Consider the following 11,356-nt stretch of genomic DNA (forward strand, 5'->3'; position numbering starts at 1 on the left):
CAGCGAGACAGCAGAGCTGAGGCTGGGTACAGGTTACAGCTGAGTATAGACTGCTGATACACTAGTGATTGTTTTTTAATCAGTCCACCCACCTGGCTCCTTTCTTCTCCAAAAGTGCAGTTTCTGCACAGGAAAGATGGGTTGGACCTGTCTGTGGAGGTACAGAGGGAATCACTTCATGGTGCCAGGCACTTGAACGGCGCTGTTTTCTCTCTCTCATTTTGGTCAAGGTTCAGGCTGTCCCACCTGCTGTCCACTCACCTGCCCCTCTAAGGTGCAGTGGCAGTCCTTGTGACCTCCAGGACAGAATATATTTGGTCTAAAGAGAGCCAAGAGCCTGGCCCTCCGTGTCAGGAGGAGAGAATACCTGCAGCAGAGCCTTTTTAATGTACTTCTCCTTTGGGTGCTGGAGTTTGGGCACACCAGACTATGAGCTGTTCAAGTTACCAGCCTCTCCCCATGGTATTTTCTCATAGGGATTTGTTGGTGCAAGTAATGATATAGACGGCCTCACCCTCCTGGTTGTTACACTTGACATTTGCAGGAGCCTACAGATCTCGTGAAGCAGCCTGGCTAATGAGGGTCTGTTATTAGGCTGTGCAGGACAGACAAGGCAGTGGGGTGCTGCCACCTCCCTGTCCTGCTCAACCATCCCATGGGTGTGCCAGGTCCAGCAAGCCACCAGCTTGCTGTCCTGCTGCAGGGCCAGGGATGTTTGCAGAGGAGCTGACACCACCCACACGGGTGTGGGGGTGACTTCTAGGTGTGCCACTGCGATCTGGGATCCACGTCCATGTCACCCAGCTACTCGCCCCCGCGTGCTGGTCAGCATGGTTATGTAGGGCTGCGCAGCCCCAACAGGGAGGAGCAGTGAGGGAGCAGGTACTCCAGCAGCTCTGCATGCCCATCTCACCCGCACCAGGAGCAAGAGAGGGTTGGCTTCACTGCCATCTGCATCTTGGTTCTATACAGGCTTTTCAAAGCTTGTTAGCTCCACAGGTGTGGGGAGGCACAGGGATGCAGCAGAAAGAGCTGTAGCAATTTGCAAACCGGCGTTTCACGGACCAGAAGGGCTGTTTCTTTAGAACATAAGCGCAAAATTGGTGAGGAGCTGTTACAAATATATATGCTGCCTGATAAAACAAACGTAGGTGATTTGTCTTTGTTCTGCACCATCTTAAATGCTTGGATCCCCTGCCATTGGCAATTTGTCTTGGTTCTTTTAAATTCCTAAGTGGATTATAATTTTTCTCGTGGTATTATTTGACAACAGTCATATTTCATGGCTTTACTGCATTCTTTGGATAGTTAGAATTTTTTTAGGGAAAGGAGCTCAGTAAGAGGCAGCCATCTCCAGGGCATGTCGTGTAATGCAGATGCTGAAGACAGCTGAAAGTGTTCTTTGTATTTTTATGTAGTTTTTATCCTCCGAAAATACAGGATTTGACCTATGATGGTTTACAGCATCTAAAGCACATTATTACCCCAATGCCGGATGCAAATCCTTTAAATGCTGTAGTATGAGTAAATTCCTCAGTACCTAATGTGCTTCAATGATCCTGGAATACTCAGTCTAAAAGAACAGTGAATTCTCAATATAATGGGGATGTTTTTAAGCTTTTCAGACACTAATGGGCTCAAAAATATAGGCATAAAAATTAGCTGCTTTGCTTTTATCTATGCATAAATTCCTGTCATGGAGTATGTTTGTATAAAAATTATAGGGATCATTTCAGTATCCATTTACTCTGCTCCTAATATTATATTACTGTGTGTTAGTTCGTAGAAATATGCCATATCTAATTAGGTTAGTAATGATTGTACTTAGCATAGGAATTGCAGCAACATGAGGAGAAAATAATCACACATTGCAATATCAAAATAAACATTTCCATCCTAAGAATGTTGTCAGGTGATGTCATACCATCTGTCCTACTGTACCCACTTGGAAATTTTGCTGCAGCAGCATCTGGTACTTTGGCGAGCTCCGCAGACAACTGTGGTAGCTGTACAGCTGCCTTTAACTTTGCTTTTATATTTAAACAGTATTAGGACTTCATGCTCCGTGTTCCTATAAATGTGTTTACTTTTACTAAAGTTTGGATATGGAGCAATTTGTGTGTTTTCCTGGTTTGCAGAATAAGGTACAGTGTGTGAATTGTCTTGGGAATTTGCAGTTGCCAAGCTGTAAAACACAGCTCTCCCTTCCTCCTTTGCTCCACAGCCTCCTTTGGGCCTGGGAGAGAGACACCCTTTTGGGGAGGACACTTCCCTGGGCACAGGAGAACCTGAGCCCTCAGTTCTATTCCTATAAACACGTGGTTATTTGTATAACCGGAAACAACTCCAGCAGAGAAGACTGAGAGGGAACAAAATAACTAATAACCCAGTCACTAATGGTGGGTATGGTTTTTCAAGCCCTTGCTCTGAACGAGGGAGGGCAGAGAGATGCTATGGGGCATCTCACATCCCCAGGGAGAGTGTAACTGCTGGGCACTCCTAGGCAGGCTACAGGGGAGCTGGGGGAAGGGAAATGTTTCAGTTTAATTTTTAGAGAAGGTTCAAGTGCTTACCTCTACTGGGGAATTCTCATCATTCTCCTTGAAAAATTGAAATGTTTGCCTGTTTGCAGATAGGCTTCTGTCAATAGCCACGTTCAGTGACCCAGCTCCTGCCCTGTTCTCCTGCACTTCACCCCTTGATAGCTTAGGAAAGCAACAGGAGCAAGTCTCTGGACTCCCTTTCTTGCATTCCTGGCAGTTCCCAGCTATATGGGGTGCTGATACACTTTACTGAAACATAATTTTTCATTCAGTAGGCAGCAAGATAGGTAAGAAATGTTCAACATGACTTTTAATTATTTAATCTCAGTACTGCAAGCTAAATATGTGACAACAGTGTCAAAAAAACCACAGTTGGAGCCATGGTGCTTTCTCATATTATTTTGCATTTTTTGTTTATTTTGTCATGTTAAAATGTCTCCTTAGACCACTTCTGCCCCTACTGTGTGAAGTAACATGCTAAATCTGACTGCAGACACTGCAGCCACTCATGGTTGCCAACCAGTACAATGGTTTCCTGTATTGCGTGTAAATGATCAGCGTGCAAGCTAGAGCAGTGCTGGGTGAGCACTCACTGGCACGTGCCCAAGGGCACACTCACTCCTGCATGCATGTGTTCAGCTCCCCACCACCCGTTTATTTCTCTGCCATGCCTGTTTTCCTCTTCAAGGTAGAAACAACTTCTTTTAGATCAGCTCTGCCCCTACTCTGCACTGAGTAAAGGCTGGGCAGATTTTCCGCTTGTGCACACAACAAGCTGGGATGGCATTATTTTGAAAGAGGGCTGCAAGGAAAATCCATGGAACGGGTGCTGTCAGACTTGGACTTGCCTGTGCAAACACCTGAAGAAAGTGTTACACTTTCCTTTTTCCTTCCACAAAATTAAAAAAAGAAATACAACCTCATAAAAAGCACAGAACATATCTAATTTTTAGCCCCATACACGTATGAGTGTTCTCTGATTCTAAATTCAGATTTCACTGTGCTAGATGATTTTTAAATAGATTTCCATTTAATTTCCTAAGTGCAGAAATCTAGCCAGTCCATTTCCTTTTCCCCCGAGTTTTGGACATCTGCTAGAGAAGACTCTGCTTACACCAAAGGAAAGCTCTGAGTGGATGTCCAATTAATTTAGATTTGTCATTTCAATTTGTTCATTCGGCAGGTATATTGTAAACAAAATAGCTTAAATGAGGTCTGCTTTGGGGTTTTAAATATTTTATTTGTGCTTAGCTTTTGGGAATTGCCCCTTATATACAGCATCTGTTCAATATGACAGGATTTTCTAGTGTTCATTGACTACATATCAGCTTTCTTTTAATTGAGTAAGCAAAATGTTTTGTGATCTGCATGGTTAAAAACTCCAGTGTTTAGTCCTGCCACTCTCAAGCTCCTTCAGTCTGCTCCCATGACACTGAGCTGCTGATTGACTAGTGGAGGGTCCTTGGAGTTCATCCTTCTGCTTTCAGTTCAGGTGCTGGAAGGTGCTCTCCTCTTGGAGAAACAGCAGCTCCTAAACGACCATGTTGGGCTCTGTAGGGGGCTGCTGTGGACTTCACTGGGCCAAGGATTTCCCCCAGGCAGGAAAGGGGCTGCTGAGGTTATTCCTGTGGTTATAATGAGGTGTGATGGGATGAAGTTAAGAAATAGGAAATTGAAGCTGAATGTGTTTTGGCAGAGATAATAATCTATAGAGCTAGCTCTCAAGGGAAGTGGTAAAAGTTTGGCTCTTTAGTATTGCACGGGTCAAAATACTGGAGGACATACAATAAGGTCCACTTCTATAGTAACAGCAACACAGAGTAACTGGCCTTCTTGTTACTGTCATGCTGGAGTTAGAAGAAAATCCCTTCTATCCCTTTTAAGTTAAGGGGCATTAGCATATGCTATAGATAGAAGTTATTCATCCATTATACTCTGCAAAGGGCTCTTTATCACCGTGATGCTGCTGGGTCTTTCAGTGTAAATTAGTCCCTTGAAGATCACTATGTTTTGTGGTTTGCAGTAGGGACGCAGGTTTTTTGATGTTGACCCTTGTTCACAAGGGGCTACGACTCAATCACTGAGTTGTTCATGGAAATCATACTGCAGAAGATCATAGTCCTAGGAGTAATGTGCGAGTCATTTAATCCATCAAAGCGCTCTACCCTCTGCAGGAGCACACGCAGACCTGTGCCTTAACAAACCTCTGTTCTTTCTGTACAGCACTGATTTTTCTATTTCTTTCTTGCAGTACAATAAACACCTCTTCGTACACATTGGACACGCCAACCATTCTTACAGTGACCCGCTGCTTGAATCGGTGGACATCCGTCAGATTTATGACAAATTTCCTGAAAAGAAGGGCGGTCTAAAGGAACTGTTTGGGAAGGGGCCGCAAAACGCTTTCTTCCTCGTAAAATTCTGGGTGAGTAAGACGTGATGTGGAGAACCTCTCTTGTTGATAAGACCTGTGTTTAGTGTTTAGCACCCTTCAGGGTGCTTGTGGAAATTTCTTTTGTTGTCATTTAAAAGTGCAAAGCTGTATATCGCTCAGGTAGGACGCTGGCCCAGAGCCACTCTTGTTGACAGCTCCACAAGAAGTCTGTGTTGCAGACTTCTGGAAAGGCAGATGCGTGCCCCAACTGTGCTTGACACAGCTGCTGGGCAGGAGCAAACAGGTAAGGGGAGCCCTGTTTGTGAATGGGGACCTGCCATCTAGTGGTGTGAGAAAAAAGGGGGAGGCTGCAGAAATGGAGGCTGCTTGGTACTGTTTCAAATGGTGAATTCCTGCCAGATGCAAGTAGTGTGAGTACCAGCCCCGCAGTCAGTCTGCACTCATGCAGATAGGACCAAGTAGGATTTGAACCGAGTGTGCAGCAGGACGACTGGGAGCCTGGGAGGGTTCCAGGGTTTTTCTTAAACAATTTTTGGTTGCTAGAGCACATCATCTTTCCCTTTGCCTTTTTGTTAGTCAGCCACGGGGCTCTGCTCCAAAAGTTGTATCTGTTCATATCACTTGTGAGCAAGAGTGAAAAAAGAATTTGAATGGAAAGCTGAGATGTTGTATATTGATCTAGTTGTGATAAATTTCATTGATACATCAGATTTTTCTTACTGCATTTACAAAATCTCATGTTAGTGATGCTACAGGTTCATCCAAAAGGATCATCAAATCTCCAGGCTGGACCTTATGCTTACACTGAAGTTTTTTCTACTCATTAATTTGTTAGGATGTTTTTGGGGGTATACTCCTTTTCATAGCAACAGTTATACTCTAAACATTTTAAATTTGTCTTTTAAAACCTTAGTGAAAGGAGCATATTCAAGGTCTAAGTACAGGGTAGACAGGTTGATGCTGAAACCAGAAGAGGTTGATCTGAAATCACTGCTTATGATCAGATTTCCAGGTGTTTATTGCTTTCAGTTGAAGTTTATCTGTGATGTGACCTGAAATACTCTCCACCCTGTACATGTCCCAGACTTCAAATCTTGCCAAGAGTTTCTGTGGCACCAGATTTGGAACTGGAAACTGGGAATGAGGGAGACACTTTTCTCAAATCGGTGTAGAAGAGAGAAACCACTGAGCAGGAGCTGTGCTGGACTGTAGAAGAAATCTATTGAGAAATTCATAAGGCTTAAAACTGGGCATGGGAGCTGTAGACCAAGCATTTGAGGGCCGGCTGAGTGAAGAGGCCAGGAACAGGAGGCAGCAGAGAACTGGAATCTGAAACACAGCAGGCACCAGGAGCCTGGAAAAGGCAGGTGAGAACGTAGGATCAAAAAGAGGAAGGCAATGGGAAGAGGGATTTGGGATAAGGAGCCTACAGGGAAATGTAGGAACAAAGGCACACAGCAGAGACATGTATGTGAGAGATGGGAATAGGACGAGCATAAGGGCAGAAGAAATCTGGCTGCAGAGGAATAGGGATGGGAGGTTAAGGGTCTGTGACTGCTAAATACATTTCCTTGCAAAACTTGGGCCTGAACTGAAGACAGTCATCTCACCGATCAACTTTGCACAATAAATACTTGCGAAACTCTCTGGCAAAATTAATGTCACCTCACTTACCTGCTCTCAGTTCCCACAGAGAACGAGAAGCCTCAGACCTTGTATTAGACATGGAAGCAGCAGAGATCTGTGATACGGTCATTGATGTATGTGTATCGTATGTTCTGTTTTTTTCTCCATGTGGAAACTGATTTTCAGGCATGCTGAATGTTCAAGGATGCATCTAAAGCTGGTAGAGATCTTCTTTAGGTCATTAAGGTCTGTGTTTTTCTCATTACTTTGAAAACTCAAGTGCCAGACTTCTCTGCTTGATCTACAAGCAGTGCACACCTGTAATATACTCTTGCCTCACTTCCCCATCTGCAATACAGGGGTGATACCATCCCTTCACCTCGGGTGGGCTGAGAAATCAAACTCATGCCTGTTTATGAAGAATCAAGATAATGCCATGAAGAAAAGCTTTATAAAATTAATAATTCCGTGTTCAGCACAGCTTTTGAGTAGTGTGCAGGAAACAGGCCACACTGGACCACACTGATTAATGACAACAAAGAAATATTGTGTGGATGCTCAGAAGGCGAGTGTGCAGTCGTGTAGCTAAAGACGGTATCGTGGTGCAGCTCAGCAGTCAGGATGTGCAGGCAACTTCACTCCAGCATTCCCTAAGTTCACTGTACCTTCCAACACAATGGTCTTTTAATACAATTGTGTGCTGTATTAACTTAGAGATTAAAAAACACACAGTGCTAACATCCTTCTGAGTTACACATTAAAAATGTGGTGAGAATGCCTTCCTGAGCCGTGACCTCAAAATAGGCCACTGGATTTCCTCTCTTATCGGGCAAGTGAAGCAGAGGGAGGGGAGGTGCCAGGTGCAGTGTTTGGGTGTAGCGAGAGTCACAACGAATGCCCTTCTAGGAATAAATTCAACCAGTGCCCCTCAGCTAGAAATATGTGTAGGAAAACTAGAGGATAGCTGTGTAATTAGTCATGAGAATGAGATCCTAAACTGTTAGCTCACTGTCCTTCATTTTTTTCAACCCAATAAGACATTTCTTCAGAAAAAAGGACGTTGTTCCTATTTTTATGGGGAGTGTTGAGAAACTGTTCTAAACAGTCATATATTACCAGTGTAAAGCTGGCAAAGGTTGCTGACAATCTTTTTGACCCTATTAGTAACTTTAGGTTTATTAATATGAAAATAGATTAATTTTTTTTGTATTCTTGTTCTTTTAAATTAAGTATCCACTTCTGAATAGGTATGCACTCTCTCCTTATCATCCACTACCTACTTCTCCCAGGTTCTGTTCATGTTGCATGGTTATTGCTTACTCACAATACTCTTTCTCACCTTTTATTTAACCATTCGTCTCTTCCCGTCCTTTCTGTTGTCTTCTCCCTTCATTATCATTTAACCATCGATAGTTTGCTCAGCACTGTAAGCTACTGAGTGCACCCCAGCATCATTGTCCAGTGATAGCCCACAATTTAGTGGAATTTGATTGTAATGGGAGGAAAGCAAGACTATGAATTTGTGTTGGACAAATAAGTACAGGTGAGAAAGTACTGCAAGGAGAATCAACAAAAAAAAAACAGGGACTAAGAGTGAAAGGAGTCGAGGGAAACCAGAGAAGGAAAGCAGACAGGTGTTGTGGCATGTGGAAGCTTGAAAGTGAAGGTGAGGATTTGATGCCAGAAGGGATGGTGAGCCTATAAACAGATTTAAAGAGAAGTCAGCATGTCGCTGGAGGCAGCAAAAAGGATATTTTGTTTAGACATTCAATCTAGTGTGGAAAGGAAAGACGGGGAACAGGAAGACCAGAGACAAGCATTCGCATTGAGGGAGGATGACTAAGGCAGAAAGCAGCTTAGCTCTGGTAGCTGGAAATACTGCTCCTCTTGCTCGTTCCTATTTAGTTCTGCTGGAGGCTTCTCAGCAGCACAGTTTTCCCTGTGATAAAGGTAATAAGATTGGATTACAAAGAAGTGGGACAGAAAGGTCTGAGGTCTTGCAAGAAGATACTTGGCAGCTGTGGAGTTGACTTTGCAAAGCATCACAGGTATGGGGTACAAAGTGTTGCTTTGCTTTGCTTTGCAGAGGTTTATTGGTTCACACAGATTGTCTCTCCTGTGAATTACAGCCTGACGCTGGGAATGGTTGAGCTTCTGGCCTTAGTCCTGGTGACGCATCTGGATGTGACACTTCTGGGCCTCTTCCTATCTAGCAATGCAGGAGGTATAAAAGGAAGAGACCACCTCAAACAAGCAGCCATGCAGCCCTGCAAAGCAATTTCCAGGCCCTTGTATTGCACCTTGACTCTTTTCTGGTCCTTATCCCAGGTAGTCACTGGGAACCAGAGAGGTCAGGGAGGTCACCCCAGAGACCGGCTTTTACAGTAATGAATAGAAGGAGCTTTTCTTGTTATGTTTTGCACTCAGTACAATGAGTAAATAGGGAACAACAAATAGGGAAATTTACGTGACAATTATATGAAATTGGAGATTACAGGGATATAAAATGAAAACAAAAATAAAAATTCTTAAAACAATGTAAAAGTTATTTGCTAGAACACTGACGAGGAATTCAGACAAGGCTGCAGAATATCTGCAGATGAAAGCTTTTCCTGGGTGCAGGTTGAATGCACAATCCTGCTTCTGTTCCTTTAGCGACTAACAAAATAAGCCCACTCTGTGTAAAACAATCAGGTATGATTGTGCCATCTAATCTTAATCTGGGTAAGGACAACGTACCTGTTGGTTGGTTTGTACTTGAACTGTTTTTGTGACTTGAGAAAAGCCCCAAAGTTTTCTGGTCTTTGAAGTTCTCATTAGCCTATCTAAAAGCTAAGTCAACACATGTTGCCTCTATTGGGTTTTGTGTCTTTGACACTGCCAAATGCTCTGTGCCCAGCCTCAACTCTGACTTCCGCAGCTACAGAACAGTTATAGGAAGCAAACAGATCTGAAAGGAGGAGGGATGTTGTCTAACTAGTGGCAGAAGGGGAAAAAAAAGCTGATAGAAATTAATATTGGGCTGTCAGATTTTCTACTGGTCCAATCCACTGGATTAATTTTAAATGTTTGCAGTAGCTTCAACTGTTCTTCCAGCTGAGGAAAGCTTAGTCAGAGCTCTGTGCAACTCTGAAATAAAGACCCAAACTCATCTGAAGATGCATGGATGATATTAATTGATGTTTAAAATGAATGCCTCTATTTGCAGGAATCTGCAATGCAAACTAGGAGTTTTAGAAAGTAATGCATATTATAATTAGGGCAAGCTTTTAAAGATGCTTTGAAGTCCTAAACATTTTTGAAATTCAAATGTGGGATGGAAATAAAGGAATCTACACAATAAAGGGGCATTAAATTATGTCCCCCAAAATTTCACTGTTTTATAGATGTAAATATATGCCATAATTAGTGGTAAGTAACATGAGGCGGATGGTTAAGTTTATTCCTATTCTTATTCAAAACAGCTGTGGCATGAAAAATAATGCTCCTTCTCTTTGTGATACACTGGAACAAACAATTTACCCATGTAATCAGTGTTCAGAAATGGCTTGTGCCTGAGGTCTCCTCCCACCCCCTCCTGAATGTATCCCCATGTGCCTCCAGTCGTCTTAAAAGGTGCAGAGATTCTTTGTGCCCTTCATTCACACACACAATTGTGGCTACCGCCTTTTTTTTTTTTTCTTTTTTTTTTACATGTAATTTATATTGCACAATCTAGAATCTTGGATTTCCCTCCACACACACAGACACACATGCACACTCGCCAGCTTTGACTGGCAAATGATCTGCAACTCACAAATGGGATCTGTAACAGGAATGGGTCTATGGCTGGCATGCAAATGTATGTAAAACAAATTAGACATGGAAGAAAGCAGACATCCATTTTCTTTTCCCCATCACAACCTTCTCAGTGCAGGGAGCTCACATGGTGCTCATGGAGAACCCCTTCACAAATTGATGCAAGGGCATTAGCGCTCGGGGCTGGATAATGAGTGGAAGGGGCCGAGCAGCTGGGAAGCCGGAGCAGCTTGGCCTGTCCATCACCAGCCCAACCATGTGGCAGAGCTGGACACAATTCCTGAGCTGCAGTGTAACGCGCGGTGAAACGTGCCAACGACCCAGATGCTCCCCTTGGAAAAAATTGCTTCACAACTTGGAATCTCTGCTCTTTGATCACTCTTTGGAGAGGAGAAGGGGAGGCGTGATGCAGTCATATGAGTAACACACCTCCCTGCAGTCAGCAGTTGTTAAAACCTATATGTTGTTAATAAATGACCTTATGTGCTTCATGTTAACTACCGCATGCCAGTGTAAATTGTCCTGGCCCTCCCCAAAGCCCACTGTTTCCAGTAGGTGCTGTTTTCCTTCTACTCAGCAAAAGTAGACTCTTCTCAGCAATTTTTGCTGGAGTTGCTTTTTTGTTAGCCAAAGCTTTTATTATTACACAAGCGCTCTACCCTCTGCCCCCCCACCTTTAACACAGAGCCCGAGAGCTCTTCTGAAGTGAATGTGAAGAATAATTTGGTTTTATTATTTTATTTTATTTTTAATTTAATTTTTACTCTTTATACTGGTTTCGGCCAGCTCTGTTTTGGTGCTTGCTCTGACACACTGGCAGAGGCTTCTCCATGCAGCAGAGGCTTCTCCATGCAGCATGTCAAACACTTGGTGCTCTTAATATGTAATATTTCCAATGCTACCCATTGTCAAGCTATGCTTTATTAATGAATTAATCACACTCTTACACAATCACTGTAGGTAGGGTGCCAGAACGCTAAATGCCTCTCCCACC

General features: G+C 43.3%; 1 protein-coding gene across 1 annotated transcript in view; it reads left to right on the forward strand.

Moving 5' to 3' along the window:
- Positions 1-11,356, forward strand: part of LOC104527551 (transcriptional enhancer factor TEF-1) — a gene marked incomplete at its 5' end in the record, with an annotated part of 42,336 nt that overhangs the window by 23,255 nt on the left and 7,725 nt on the right. Inside the window, one exon of the mRNA XM_010171295.2 lies at positions 4,795-4,968. Within this exon, the coding sequence (XP_010169597.2) occupies positions 4,795-4,968 (174 nt within the window). The remainder of the gene's footprint in view (positions 1-4,794; positions 4,969-11,356) is intronic.

Source organism: Antrostomus carolinensis, unplaced genomic scaffold, assembly GCF_000700745.2.
Source record: "Antrostomus carolinensis isolate BGI_N321 unplaced genomic scaffold, ASM70074v2 scaffold21247, whole genome shotgun sequence".
In the NCBI taxonomy this organism is placed as follows: domain Eukaryota; kingdom Metazoa; phylum Chordata; class Aves; order Caprimulgiformes; family Caprimulgidae; genus Antrostomus; species Antrostomus carolinensis.